Here is a 16,025-nt window from a genome sequence, read left to right on the forward strand (position 1 = left end):
AAATTGTCAGGGATTACCACGATTGATCGATCTTCAGCATTTTACTAGGCATTGTCACCATTGTGCTAAGGTCAGCATATTGCCAAGGATTACCAACATTTTGCCAGGACCAGCATGTTACCAGGAATCACAACCATTGTGTCAGTGCTGGCTTGTTCACAAGAATTACCACCATTGTGCCAGGGTCTTCATGTTGTTAGGGATTACCACCATTGCATCAGGCATTACCACAGTTGAGCCAGGACCAGCATTTTACCAGGAATTACTACCACAGTCAGGACCAGAATATTGCCAGGGATTACCACCAGTGGGACAGGGCCAGCATGTTGCCAGGATTTATCACCGATGTGCCAAGTTAAGAATATTGAAAAGATTACTACTATGGTGCAGAGCCATCACAGCACCAAGGATTTTCATTATTGTTCCAGAGACCGCATATTGCCATGGATTAAAACCATTGTGTAAATTTCAGAATTTTACCAGGGATAAGACAGACTTAAGACAAAATCCTAACTTTACTACTACTAAATGCCTTCTGTGAATACCAAAAGTAGTTAGTTTAGGATTTTGTCTGAAGTTAGTTCTGTGAATCGGGCCAGATGTTTGTGCAAAAAGACAAATGCTGCTTAAAGAGCAAGTGCAATTAATGATGGGTTCTGGTTTAGTGCAGAGGGAGTAGTGTCCGTTCCAATAGTGCATTCTGGAGCATATGTTAACAAATATATATCATAAATGTGAACTGTAGGTCATGGTCCAGAAGGGTGCACGTGGACCTCCTCACATACCATAAGTCTCCTAGTTGGGCCATCTGAGTTTCAATGTTGCTGATATTGAATGAAATACTTGAGAAGTTTAATTTGTAAAGCAAGCAGATAATGTTATGTAGGTGTGTGCTGTAAAACAGTGACTTCGAAAAAGCATTACATGTTGCAAGACAAACATGCAAACGCATGTTTATTGTGCATTTGCAAAGTGAATTCCTTCAAGAGTGTCTGGGGTGCCGCATGTCCTGCACCCCTGGTACCGGCCCCTCTATGTTGTGTTGTGTTGTGTTGTGCTGTTCTGTTTTACAATCATGTGTTTAAAGGGAAACCTCTTCACATAATTCCATGCTTGTTCCTTCCTTCCAGGGGCATCCGCTTCCTCCAGATCCTGCGCATGCTGCATGTTGATCGCCAGGGCGGCACTTGGAGGCTTCTGGGATCTGTTGTTTTCATTCATCGCCAGGTAGTGACTCATATATGTGAAGCACCACATTTATTTGTATGGTAAAATGTAATGCCTGCTGCAACGAGGGTGCCAGTAATAGCAAAACAGAAAATAGTGAAGTTTCCTAAAAATTGAGAATTCCGCCTCAGAGTGGTGTGCATAACCCAAGGGAGATAGGAAGAACATCTTAAGGATAAAGAAAGTGGAGCTATCAAGTGATGAGTCAGATAAAGAGAGAAGAAAAAAACACCATGAAGTAAGGTGATAAAGCTAGAACTGGATTACCATAAAGGAAGATTGCCACATATTTCGTCAGCAAACAAGGTTTCCAATATTGAGCTTTCTTCTAAGAAATAATGTATATGGTGGGTTTGTTTCTTCAGGTGGTTCAAGGGAAGTCACCCATGCACTCCAACACCCAGAACACAGGGGGCTAAATGAAAGGTCCAGAGACTGCAACACAGAGGTTTCTGCTAACTTTCACCGTCCCAACTTATGTACATTGTATATGACTTTTATCTTTATCACAGTTTGCAGATGTGTTGCACTTGAGGTATTCTAACCTATGAGCTTCCTGTGGTCTCCGTGGTGTACGTGGTGATTCCTGAGCTGCACGTGGGCCGTTTGTATTGCTAGTGTGGTGATGTTGCATTCTAAGGTTGTGAAGCCGCTGATTTTCCTCCCCCATGACCTCATAACATGGTGATATGTGGCCACTATGAATGAATGAATGAATGAATGAAGAGATATTTGTAGAGCGCAACTCAGTGGCGGCCGCTACTGAACAGGATTGTCGGGGCACGGATGTGGGAAGGGGAGGTGAGGGTAGTAAATGAAAAATAAAATGGGAAAAAATACCGCTTCCCTCCACACCAGCCAGCCACCACCTCTCGGTCCTCTTCGGCACTCCAGGAGGAGGAAGGAAGCAGGAACCAGGGAGCACCCAGGATCCTAGATTCCCTGACCAATCACAACCCTTCCTTGCAGCAGCATAGTGATTGGTCTGAGCACCTTGCAATGGCAGCAGGTGGAGTTTAAATATGGTGAAGCGGAAAGTGTAGCCCTGATGAAACTATGTGAGCACTACAAGAGAGCAATATTAAAAGAAAGTTGTGCAGGGATATTCCCATGCCCCACCACACAACACAAATAAAGTTTTGAAACAAAACAGATTAAAATGATAGATTTTACAGCACACTGCCAGTCATGGAAAACTTTGCATTTCTCAGTAACGCGTAGAGGAGTAACACAGTGGATATTATTTTCACCTAGACATAAGTGCACACAAATACAAGTATTCACTGCCTTAAACAATTTAGATCCCTGCAAAAAACTTGAATTTGTATACAATACTTTCTGCCACACACTTTCTACAGTTGTGTTGTCTATTACGCAACACAAAAGCAATTAAGGCCAGAATCAGACAAGAACGCTTCCCTCATACTAAGCACACACCCCAGTGATAGAGATCCCTTATTGCTGGCAATACCTATGTATCGCACTATTAATGTTTTGTACCATTCATATTAACCATTTCCCACAGAGATCCTCAATACAATCTCAGTTTGGCAATACACATGTCATACTTCACCCTATCGGCAGAAGCCACCTGGGCACTGCTGCTGCTGGTACCTGTGTTCATTAATTCATGGAGGCGATGAGGCCTACTGGCAACAGCTGCCACCCATGCAACTCTACTCTATCCTTGCTCCACTGCCCCCCTCACTCCTATGTGATCCTTCTCTCCTTCCTTTGTGCTTCCATGGTCTGTCACCTTTCTCCCACCATTTATAATTGGTTTTGTCCCTCATCTTCATTCTATTCACTTTTCAACCCTTTTTCCCTCTCTCTCAGCTCTTTACTTTCTACACAGTAGTACTTAACAGCTCTCTCTCCACTTTACCTCTACTCTTCTCGATTCCTTCTCTACCCTTGTTCAGCTGTTTTGTTTTCTTCCTCTCCATTCCTGCTTTTGTTCCCCTATTGTCACATCTGTCTCTATGTCTCTCTCTCCTCGACAACTGGTGTGCCTTCTCTCCCCGCTATCTTTGTTTGGCTCTCCGCTATCCCTTCTTCCCTGTTCTCTTTCGTCTTGAGGACATTTCTTTCACATATTTCACTTCTGGGCCTGCTTTCTTTCGTTTCTCAACTTGACCTCTGCTCTCTCTCCTTTCTCAGGCCTTCACAACTCATCTGGTCAATAGACTAACACCCTGAGAGCTTGAATAGAAGAGGCTCACAGAAACGTTGATCTCCTCCTTCAACATTTAAATTATTTTAGGGGGTCTCATATAGGTACGAAATAATGTACCAGAAAGTGAGAAGCACACACCAAGAATTATCCTTTTATAGCCCCCATTGTGAAAAAATAGGAACAACAGTTGAATCATAATGATTTACCACAACAACATTTCCAGCTCTAGAAAAAACACATAATTATGATAAAGAATTTCTGAAGAAAATCTAAAAACTTTAAAACAGGTTTCAATGTTACGTGCATTAGATTTTGAAAACATCTTTATATGTAGAACTTACAATGTGTCAAAATTGCAAAGATGTATTAAAAATGGCCAGAAGTATTTAAGAACTTGTGCGCTCCATACTTTTCAAACACATGTGTTATAACACTATTCCAGATTTCACAGATCAGAGTACAGTAACTTACTGTCTCTGGTGATGCCTGGACAGAGCAGGTATCCCTGTTATTTGATTTATGCACAAGGAAACCCCCCACTGTGCTAAGGTACAGTCTCGGCCAGGCCCCAGCACTGCCACCAGCCTCAGTGCTGGGCTTGAGGCCGGACAGCATTTCCTTGTCATTACAGCAGGTTTTATTTGGCGATAGCAAAGCAGGAGTAGAGGCATGAGTTAGCAACATCACTCTTTCCAAACAAAGAGGATCCTACGACTACTCGTGGCGTGGACCCCTCCTGGGTCCCTTCTGTGCAGTCATCCGTGCTCCCTGTGCACAGCCCGGGGACAGTCTCAGCCTCTGTAAGATGGCCATTGTAACTGCTTTTTGCTACTAGGCAGTTCAGCGTGCAGTCTGAGCTCAAAATGGACTGAATCCACCGGAAGGGTCAACTCCGCCACTGCACCAAAACCAGTTTCTATGCATCATTTAGCTCAGGGTCCGGCACAGCACTCAGGGGCTACCGGAGTCTCAGATAGGTGGCACGTAAAGGGAGACTGCCAGGGCGGGCAGCACAATAATTTCCTTGTACTGCACAGTACTATCTGTGCCCGTGCCACATGACAACACACCCTACCCAATGTGAGCTGCAGCTCAATGCACATTGGCGCTGCGATTTAAGCAAAATTAGAATTAGCGCCTGTCCCAAAAAAAACAGTGCCCGCCAGCAGCCAATAGCATAAGTTAAGCACTAGTGCCATTGTCATCGGGACAGGGTTCTTGCACAGTAATCAGTTGAGGTTTAAAAGCTTACACTTTTAATAAAGTTCACAAAATCTGATATATTTAGTAAATTGAAACTCTTCAGTGTGTAAAAGAAATAGGGATTTTTGAATTTGGAAGATACCTTTACATTTTCTCACCTGGTATTTGTTACAAAACTTTCCCCCATCTAAAAAACTCAACAGTTATAAAAAGTGTCATGATGTTTCTGACCTGATGCGTGCTCCCAGTTGAAAGACTGTGTTCGGTATCTGTCACAGGCAGGGTTGGATTGGGATTCAAAATTGGCCCTGGCACCCTAAAAACAGTGTCCCACATTTGCATATTGCCTTTTCTCAAAACACTGCTTCGGTGAAATTTTATTTTTAAAAAGGGGGGAGATACAAAAAATGCACGGATTGGTTTACATTGGTGACTGAAAACAAATGAGGTCACTTCTGCTCAGGGCCCCTGAACCCGCTAGGTATGCATACATTAATGGGCCGGCCCTGCGAGAGAAAGAAAGTGACACCTCTGCCTGTTGCTAAACGCGAGGTAATGAGCGTCCACCTGCCTCCAGAAAAGCCTCTCAAACACCCACTGGGACACTGGCTGTATCCGAACAACAGCGACACTGCCAAAATCTGCCCCACAGACTGCTCCAAAAAGCAGCCCACAGTTGGAACTCGCACCGGCCCCTTGGGCATTGCCCGAGTGCCCGCGTTACCAATCCAACGCTGGTCACAGGCAGATTACACCGATCAATGGGCCTCCCGGTGATCTGTGTGTGTCAACATTTATTATATTGCCGACATCTGGTTCCTTGTGTCTCTCGGGCCATGTTGCAAGAAACAAGATGAGGCACAGTCTCAGGCTGCTTTGTAGAACGTTGTTTTCAAAAGCAAAACAATGCAGTATTAAATACGTCTTTCAGTAAATCAATCAGAAGTGAGGCACTCCTCCTACAGCCTACCTCCTCTTGTGATGACCAACCCACTACCCCTTCGGTCTGCCAGTCTTGCCCCATTGAAGTGAAGTGCTCCCAAGGCAGCTGTCTGCACGTCTCAATTGCAACCCTATTGATGGCACTGAAGTTCACCACGCCCTCTAACATGATGTCACTGCTGTAGCTCATTCCTGCAGGTTGAGCAATACCTCGCCCTTTTGGCACATGCGCAGCAGGACATGTCCAAAATATGAGTTCCTTTTCCCCTAGGAGAAAGACAAAGATTCAGCTCACTTTATTAACGAGCAGCAAGTGGTTATTTGTCCCTAGTGACTCTGTGTATTTTCTTGTCTTGCCTCCCCCTCAGGGTAGTAGGGCAACGCACCCTATGCTCATTAACACCAGCTGCCCCTGGAACCTTGTTTTGGTGCACAGAAATAGACTGGGGGCGTGGGCATGTTCTGAGAACATGCAAAGTGTGCATGACTGTTTGGCTGGGCCAAGACGGCCGGTCAAACAAACATGCACACTTAAGAGAGTGCCAGCACTGTTCCTGTGACGTCCAACCCTGCTCCGCCCAAACCAGCTGATACATAGATGGAAAAAGAAACTGATAATAACGTTTGCTGTTATGTTATCATTTTATTTTTCCTTTTTCAACTGGACACAGAGCAGTGGTGCGGCGCTCCTCCGGATTAAATAGAGGAGTCGTCCCTGGCGCAACTGCTGCTTCAGAAGAAGTGTCCTTACACAAGAGTAGTGTTTAAGCTTGTCTAGAATGTAGCTGTCGCCCCTCTGGTGGAGTGCTGTGTGAGTGATCATAAGCATTCTGAATTTTATCCCAGAATTGATCGGTAGCCAGTGTAGTTCTCTGAGCCCTTGTCTGGTATATTGACATTTGGGGCTTTTCAAAATGAGCCTGGTTGTGGTATTTTGTACACCCTGCAGTTGAGACAGCAGATTCTGAGGGCACCTAGATAAAGTACGTTGGTATAATCCAACCTGGAGGTTAAAAGCCCATGTACAATCTCCTTGCGAATGTCTATAGGAAGATATTTTAAAAGTTCTCTTAGGGATTTTAATAAATCGAAGCAGGTAGCTGAAGCGGCCTTGATGTGGGGTTTGAAGGAATGTGCAGTGTCCATCAGGATCCCCAGATTCTTGACAACTGTGGTAGGCATGGGAGCAGGCCCTAAGTCAAAAGGCCAGAGAAGCATTGCATCAAGAGGAGAGGACGAGCCAAACACAAAAATTTCCATTTTGTCGTAATTTATTTGTAAACAGCTGTTAAGCATCCATTGAGCAAAGAATGTACGACAGCCCTGAATGTTCCAAATCACAGTTTCACTGAGCTGATGGAAGGATCCTTTATTTAATATTGTTCATTCTTTTAAAAGCAGTCACAGTGCAATTAGCAAAAAAGTCAGCCAACGCGTTTCACTCCCTACCAGGGAGTTTCTTCAGGGCGAGATGAAAGTACATCCGGTAACGCGTACGTGGATCCTCCAAGGTTGCGAAAAAATAGGCTTGAAAGAGTTCCTAGTCTTCCTGTTAGTTCAGTTGTACTGTTTACGTTTTCTGTGCGCCCCCACATAAGCTAACAAATTACCTGTGATCTGGAAAACACAGTGACGCCAATTAGCAGCTGACTTCGAGGGTGGCTGCACAGACATTTACAAACATTTGGAACTGGGTTCAAGGTGCGGCTTCGTAGGGTCCGCTGCTACATTTTTTGTCCATATCTGAGCTGATGGAAGGGTAGCATTAGTTGTGTATCGCCTGTGTAAGAGACAATGTTAATACCCCAACTTTGCACAACTAAAGCTAATGGGGCTAGATCGAGCAACCCTGGACCCTACCTGGTAGGTCCCCCTCCACACAGCACCGCCTGTGTCTCCCTGCCCCAGCTGCCACTGCCGCTGCTGAGGAAGTTCGAGGCCCTCCACCACCCGCAGGCTACCACCTGTGCCTCATCCCTGGTGGCCAGTGGTAGGCCGTAGGTAGGTTTGTTCATCCTCCGCTTTATTGCTTTTATTGTATTGCCTGTATTTTCACTGTTGTGTCTATGACTGCTGTTGTCTTTCTTCCCCCGCTGCCTGTATGTGGTCCGTGCCCTTTTTCTTCCCTCTGGTCCCCTCACTTTCCCCGTGCTCTCTCTGCCCGGTCTTTCCTTCTGTACCCCTCGCTGCCCCCGTGTCCCTGCCCGGTTATCCCTTCTATTCTCCTTGCTGCCCCCGTGACTCTCTGCCCGTTCTGCCTTCTGTTCTTAGCTGCCCCTGTATTTCTGTATTCTGTATTTTTGCCTTCTGTGCCACTCGTTTTTCCCTCATTTTTGTGCCCCTTTTGCCTTCAGTTCCACTCTTTTTTTGTGCCCTTCTGCCCTATGTGCCACTCGTTTTTCTCTCATTTTTGTGCCTCTTTTGCCTTCTGTTCTACTCGTTTTTTGTGCCCTTCTGCCCTCTGTGCCACTTGTTTTTCCCTCTTTTTTTGTGCCCTTCTGCCTTCTGTTCCACTCGTTTTTTGTGACCCTCTGCCCTCTGTGCCACTAATTTTTCCCTCGTTTCTGTGCCCCTTCTTCCTTCTGTTACCTTTGTTGTTCATCACTGCCCTCGCCATTGCGTCCCCTGCGTCCCGCCCCCCTGACTGCCCACTCCCCATTCCCTGCCCCGCCTCCCAGCTGCTCCTCCCTCCCACCTCACCATATATGCCGGCCGCTGTGCGGCCGCGCCGCTAGTGCGCCAAAGGCAAGCCCATCTGCGCCTGGACCACGCCCAGTGCCAGAACCCCTGGCCCCCGCACCAGCCACGACGACCACCGCCACTACGGCGCCAGCACTCAACTCCAGATGGAGCCACACCTGCTTCAAGGCCGCCCAGAAACTCACAGATGGCCCCTTCACCTGGCGGAACTGCAGCTACACCAGCCTCAGAGCCAATGAACCACACACCAAGAAAGACTCCAAACACCTCCGATGCATACTACTGAACACCCGCTCCGCACGCAAACACGCCGTCAAGCTTTGGGACCTGCTTGACACAACATCCCCGGACGTCGCCTTCATTACAGAGACCTGGTTTAACGACTCCTCTGCACCCAACATCACCATAGCCAACCCAGACGGCTACAAGATCACCCGCAGAGACCGCACCAACGGAGTCGGAGGAAGAATCGCCATCGTCCACAAGAACAGCAGCAGGGTCTTGACTAGCACCGACGACGCGCTCAGCACTGCTGAACACATGCATTTCCAGATCCACATAGACCCTAACTCCACCATCAGAGGCACCCTCGTCTACCGACCCCCCGGACCCAGCCCCCAGTTCAGCAACTCCATCGCCGACTTGATCAGCACGCACGCCCTGACCTCCACCGACTACATCCTCTTCGGAGACCTGAACTTTAACCTTGACAACAACAACAACAATATCTCCACAACACTGATCGATAACCTTGCCAACCTCGGACTGAAGCAACTTGTCACAACGCCCACCCACTCCGCCGGCCACATGCTCGGCTCCGTCTTCTCCTCAAGTCTGCACGTCTCCATCAGCCACACCACCGAACTCCTCTGGAGCGACCACAGCTGCATCCAGTTCGCCTTCCAGAAGGCCACCACACACCACCGCACCCAACAGAGCCCCCGCCGTTGCTGGAGCAAAATCACCGAAGACCAACTACACGCAAACTTTGCTCTCAGCCCACCCACCGAACCCTCCAACACAGACGACGCTGCTCACAGCCTCAGATGCTAGATCGAGGACTGCACCAACACTCTCGCCCGCTGAAGAAACCCCCCACAGAGACACCAGCAAGAGGGCCAGCTGGTTCACCCCAGAACTCCTAGCCTCCAAGCAATCCTGCCGGAAACTAGAGAAGAAATGGCACAGTGAACAAACTCCGGACAGCCACGCAGCACACAAGGACACCATCCGCAACCACCACCACTTCATCAGGGCGGCCAAGAGGACCTCCTTCAAAGACCCCCTTGACAACAATGCACACAATAGCAAGGAGCTCTCAACATCATGAAGGCACTCTCCAACCCCAGCTCCGACACCAACGACAATCCGCCGTCGCAAGCCCTGTGCGACTCCCTCGCCACCTTCTTCCACCGCAAGATAGCAGATATCCTCGACAGCTTCAACACCCAGACATCCCCAACAGATAGCAACAAAACAGACCCTCCGCACACCATCGACCACGAACCCCTGCTAGCCTGGGCCAGCATAAGGATCGAGGACACCATCAAGACCATGCGCACAATCCACTCCAGCTCTCCGTCAGACCCAATCCCGCACCACGTTTTCAACAGAGCAAGCAGCTCCATCGGACCCCACCTGTGCAACATCATCAATCTCTCCCTCAAGACCACGACCTTCCCAGAGATCTGGAAACACGCTGAGATAAACGCCCTACTCAAAAAACCTAAGGCAGACCCAAGAGACCTCAAGAACTTCCGGCCCATCTCTCTGCTCCTACCCCCAGCCAAGGTCATCGAGAAAAACATCAACTGACAGCTAACCCGATACCTCGAAGAAAACAGAATCCTGGACCCTTCCCAGTCAGGGTTCCGCAGCAACCACAGCACCGAGACTGCCCTCATCGCCGCCTCCGATGACATCAGGACGCTGCTGGACAACGGCGAGACCGCAGCACTCATTCTCCTAGACCTCTCTGCCTCCTTCGACACTGTCTGCGACTGCACACTACGCACACTCCTCGACGCCGCAGGGATCTGAGACAAGGCTCTGGATTGGACCACCTTCCTCTCTGGCAGAACGCAGAGCATCCGCCTCCCCCATTCTGTTCCAAAGTCTCCGTGATCATCTTCCGCGTACTCCAGGGATCCTCCCTCAGCCCGACGCTGTTCAACATTTACATGGCCCCGCTCGCACATGTAGCCCGACAGCACAACTTCAACATAATCTCCTACGCCGACGAAACTCAGCTGATCATCTCCCTCACCAAGGACCCCATCACCGCCAAAGCCAACCGCCATCACCGACTGGATGAAGACCAGCCGTCTGAAGCTGAACTGGGACAAGACGGAGGTCCTTATCCTCGGCTCCAAGCCTTCAGCCTGGGACGACTCCCGGTGGCCGACGGCACTGGGGGCAGCCCCGACACCCACCGACCACGCACGCAACCTGGGAATCATCTTTGACTCAATGCTCTCAATGACCAAGCAAGTCAACGCCGTCTCCTCCTCCTGCTTCAACACCCTCTGCATACTCTGCAAGATCTACAGATGGATCCCGATAGATACAAGAAAGACAGTCACCCAGGCTCTCGTCAGCAGCAGACTCGACTACGGAAACGCCCTCTACGCAGGAGCCCCGACCAAGCTCATCAAACGACTACAACTCATCCAAAACGCCTCGGCATGACTGATCCTCGACGTACCACGCCACGGCCACATCACCCCCCACCTGAGAAACCTGCACTGGCTCCCCATCAACAAGAGGACATTCTTCAAGCTCCTCACACACGCACACAAGGCACTCCAAGAGGTGAACCGGATTTGATTTTATGAATCATTTGCTGCAAATCAGCTAATGAGATTGGATTGTATGGCCCTAACCGTGGCACCATCTTGCCTGGGAAGACGATGGAGGTTAACTAGGTGATGGGGGATTGGACTGATTGTTAAAATTGGTATAGTTTTTTTCCACTTTCGGGTGTGAAGAATAAGAAAAGTTCCTCTGCCATAGACTGGGATGTAGGCCTCACCAGGGTCAGTTCTGGGGTGCTCTGACCTCAGAGCTGGCAATCTCTGACCCACTGGTCCTTCTACTGGGGACTGCATCCCCTTCTCCCCCTCTCCCGCCTCTTTCTGACTCATTCCCTCTCCCTACTGGAGAGGTGTTGCCAGATACCAGAGCTGGTGGAATTCTGGTTACAGCTGTCACTCCCAGCTCATCTCGGGACACAGCTAACTCCCACCCCTTCTCCTCTGAGGCAGGGCATGGGAACCTACACCCCTCCCACTACTCTAGGACCTATTTGGATTACCACAACCCTTCACCATCACACTGATTTGTGGACAAACCGAGCCATCTTCCTCAGGATCACCCTCAGATGCTTCTTCCGACCCTCCACCAAATGGTCTGCCTCCAGTGTTAGCTCCCAGGTGTCAGAGAACTCACACTTCACCAGGTGTTGGCATAGCTCTGGAAAACAGGGACTTAAAATATGCTCTCCACGAATTGAATCACACAGGCCACACAGGTGTTAACCAAGCTACCCTTTGCCTCATCATCCAGTGCCTCACACAAGTATCCCACGCCACTCTCCTGAGATTGGCAAGACAGTGTCTGACTGTCTCTGTCACTCAACCCGCACTCTTCTGGGTGGTCTCCACAATCACACACTTGGACTTCTACCATGGGGGAACCCCTTTCCCTGCACCTCTCATCTGAGTCAGAAGAGTGTCCCTGCCACCACTAGCAATATGATCCCCTGTGCCAGTTCCCCAATGTACTTCAGGGACACTGTGCACCACTGGAGCCACCTCAGAAACCTGAAACCTCTGGTGTATGTTAACCTCCTCCTTCATGTCCGGTGCCAGATCTCTGGGTGTGTGTACTGCTCCCTCAGCACTAGATAACACCTTGTTGCTGCCACCATCTGAGCTGGACTCGACCTACAGCCCATCCAAGCTCACTTCCTGAGCTACGCACATTTTTCTTTGTTGGGCTAAGGCCCTAGTGGTCGCAGCTCTGTTGAGCTCCCCATCAAGCTCTCTCAGCCTCTGCTCACAAGCTAGAAGCCAGCCATCTGTTTCTGTTTCTCCCTCACTTTCAGGGAAGTCCTCCTCCTCAGTCTCCACTGGTAGTGTTGGCCCCCAGCGGGTTAACTCATAATGAAATTGGGATGCCTCTAGACCCTCCCTGAACCTTCTCTTCACAGGCAACCCCCTTTCCTTGCAGGAAAAATGTAGCTCCTCATTGTGTAGATGAACATGTGCCAGAAGTCAAGTTCCATTTTTCAACAACTAACCAGAGTCCTAGTATACAAAAACAAATACTTCCAGGAGGATGCCAGAAAACAGAAAAAAAACAGTATGTGGTTGCGTAGTGGTCTGCACTCTAGTAGTAGTGTACACCAATCACTGTATGTAAGACACAAATGCAAGTCCAGATTCTTACCGCTGACCACCAATGTAAATGTAAATTGATACTTGTATAGTGCACTACTCACCCGCAAGGGTCTCAAGGCGCTTGTACAAATACCGCTGTAGAACCCATCCTGGCTTTCCCTGTGAGGCATCCACTCCTGGGCACCCCCAAGGTGGAGGCCAGGCATCCTTAGCGTTGTGGGGGCCGTTGTGGAGATTAAGCAAGCTATTGCCCAGAGTTGCAGAGTGGGACTCCATGATTGGAATAGGCACTGAGGCGAGAATTATCAAGTCTGTGGAAATTTGAGCCCAAGACCCACCAAGGTGGGGAATTGAACCCTGGTCCCGGGCTAGACCTCTGCATCAGGGTCTGCCGCTCTAATCATTGAGCCACACTACTCCACATGTAGAAATGGGGTCTAGTTGGCAGAGGTAGGTACCTTTGTCCAAATAGGGACCCTTGTTTCTTGTCAGTGTAAGGGGGATACACTCCTAAAAGAACCCCTACTCACCCACTTGGTAGCTTGGCACGGGCAGACAGGCTTATCCCAGAGGCAATGTGTAAAGCATTTGAGAACGCATATAGTCATACAGTGAAAACACTACAAATGGACACCACAACAGTTTAGAAAAATAAGTAATCTTTATCTAAACCAAAACAAGATCAAACAGCACAAATCCACAATACAGTATTAAAAATAAGGCTTTCAAATGGTAGAAATAGTTCAGTTCAATGCAGATATCCTAAAGGGCCCCTTAGTGTTGATCCGGTCCTCGTAGGCTCAGTTCATCCAAAGCTTTGGTCATCCTATCCTTCCACCATGTGGCATACTGTTTTTTGGTTGAGAAATTTGAGATTCACACCCCTGAATCACACTGACTAAACTACACCCTGCCTTTCATCATTCTCCTACTCTTTTGCCATTGATTTAATTCACACTTCTATCTTCTAGTTTTTTTCCCACCCGTACCTACCAACTGATCATATTGTTCCATCACCTGCACAGATGGCCAAGTTTAAGATTAAATTACAAAATGTACCTAGTGTGATCAATAAACACAGTGAGACTTGCATTTCAAATGGAGATTGTGCTCAGCTTTCTGACCTCATTGACAAACTAAATACTGGACTGTCCTCCACCCACATAGCCCATTTAGAATCCTGTGTCTTAGCTATGGCTCCTGGACCTGTCATGTGGGCATCTGGTCCAGCTTTTGTTGCCCCATCTGGCCAAGCACATGACATCAGCCGCCTGATATCACCAAGTTTTGCCACACCGACCAGGAGACCCTCTGAACTCACAGCTGGAGACAAACTTGTCAATTAAAGGCAAAACACAAATGTATACTCTACTATACATGAGGTTTTAGTAGTGGTAACACGGTAAGATTTCAAACTAGAAATGCAAGCAGAAGCCTACCTAAGTTCATAGAAAGCGGGGAATGATCCTCATTAGAAACAATAAAGTAGACAGTTTTTGGCTGAGGACACTTCATTATTTCACGTGAAACCTCCTCTGGACAGTGTTAGTCTGAGCACGAAAACGTGGCTAAAACATATTGCATTTGCATGATAGGGCCAAAATGTGTTTTTACGTTTTTAGACCTGTAACTCCTACAGTGAAGTCCAGGTAATTATCAACATATGCAAAGTTTAAGCCTACATTTGCGTCTAACTCTGCTCAGCAACAGAAAGGTGGAGAAGAATTTAAAGGATGCATTAGATTGTAAATTGTAAGTGCATTAACACATAGCTTCATCGTGGTTGCCGGCAGTCGCAGAGTAGTAGATTTCCACATTTCAGCCTGAGCTGAGTGAGTGAGTTCACTTGTTCAGTTTATACCGGGGTGTGATATATCTGTTTGCTTTTGTGTCCTTAATGTTAAAATGTTGTGTTTGTAACAAGAATTTTTCTGACAGTGCTGGCACTGTGGTCCGGTTTCCGTGCATGAAGCATGTGAGGCACTATGGTAAAACTGGCCACCCTCTTTGTGGGCTCCTCAGTGATTCTACTGGGTGCTGTAATAATCAATCAGTCAGTTAGGACCTGTAGATCACAACTAAGGGTATCCAGATACTGGGATCCCGCTGTTGTCAGTCGAAAAGCCATGTCTTGAGCCCCTTTCTGAATTCAGTGAGTGAGATTGCTGTTTGGCAGTGGATGGGGAGGTCATTCCAAGGCTTCGCAGCGATGCAGGGGAAGGAACAACCTCCGCTCTGGTTGCGATGGATGCGAAGAGTGTGAGTGAGAGCTAGGGTGGTGGAGCATAGGTGTCTGGAGGGTTGGTGAAATTTTAGTCGGTGGTTGATGTATTAAATTAAATGAAATGAAAATGAAAAGACCATTTATAAAGCGTGATAGCTACGCTGAGGCATCCTAGCGCTGCAGACTGTGCGGGCAGGGGCAGTATAGGAGATTAATCAGTTTTTGTTTATTTTTAAAACCAGGGGTTTTAGTTGTTTGCGAAAGGAGAGTAGATTCAACTCTGGTCGTAAGTGATAAGGAAGGGAGTTCCAGAGTATTGAAGCGTTAGATGAGAACGACCGACCTCCACATCTGGCTCTCTTAATCCTGGGTACAGTCTCCTAGAGAGAGGATGACGAACTAAGCTGTCTGGTAGGGTTTTAGGGAGTGATCAATGAGTGATTGATGACAGCACCATTTTTTCCAATATGCCCGATGAGTAATGTAAAGGGTCTTAAATTAAATTATTTCTCTGGGGAGGAGGAGCTACGCGGGCATCCAAGATGGTCGCGTGAGCAGAGAGCTCCCGAGACCCGCGCCGCCCTTCTTTATCTATCCTGCACCTATCCTGATCAATTCGACGGGCTTTTGAAGTGCTACTCTTACTGATGCTGACAATCCTTTTTTGGTCGAAATCGGACCTCGGGGACCATTTTTCTGTCGTCTCCAACTTTTTGGCCTGCCCACGGACATGACCGGGGACTCGACTGCCTATTATGGCCGAGCTGTAACGCAACAACAACGGCTGCCTGGCATCTGGCCCACCGGTGGTGTACCACTTTCACTTTCGGTTTCCGGCCTCATCGTCCCTGTCTCCTCCTACTTTGTCTTTGCCTGCTGCCCTCACAGTGAACGCTTTCCATCATTGGGCTGGCAAGGAGGCCTGCCGTATTCCCTCCTCGACTTGCGCTTCGGAATTTCTGGACTTTTTCCCGTCCCACTGCCACTCTTGGGCTCTTGACCGCCATCGACTGCAACATGGCGACAAAACCTGAGGCCGGAAAACGCAGGAACACTGTAACCCGGGGGGGTCGATCCAGTCCAACATGATCGAACGCTACACCCAGCCGAGAGGCTCCCCCGGTGTCACAAGCGTGGGCGCTGAAGGACCTCA

At 48.3% G+C, this 16,025-nt stretch overlaps 1 protein-coding gene across 1 annotated transcript in view; it reads left to right on the forward strand.

The window, feature by feature from the left end:
- LOC147733911 (potassium voltage-gated channel subfamily KQT member 1-like) overlaps nucleotides 1–16,025 on the forward strand; it is a 911,116-nt gene that overhangs the window by 611,610 nt on the left and 283,481 nt on the right. Inside the window, exon 5 of the mRNA XM_086952463.1 lies at nucleotides 1,131–1,227. Coding sequence (XP_086808589.1) covers nucleotides 1,131–1,227 — 97 coding nt within the window. The remainder of the gene's footprint in view (nucleotides 1–1,130; nucleotides 1,228–16,025) is intronic.

The sequence above is a fragment of the Lissotriton vulgaris genome, chromosome 1_2 (assembly GCF_964263255.1).
Source record: "Lissotriton vulgaris chromosome 1_2, aLisVul1.2, whole genome shotgun sequence".
In the NCBI taxonomy this organism is placed as follows: domain Eukaryota; kingdom Metazoa; phylum Chordata; class Amphibia; order Caudata; family Salamandridae; genus Lissotriton; species Lissotriton vulgaris.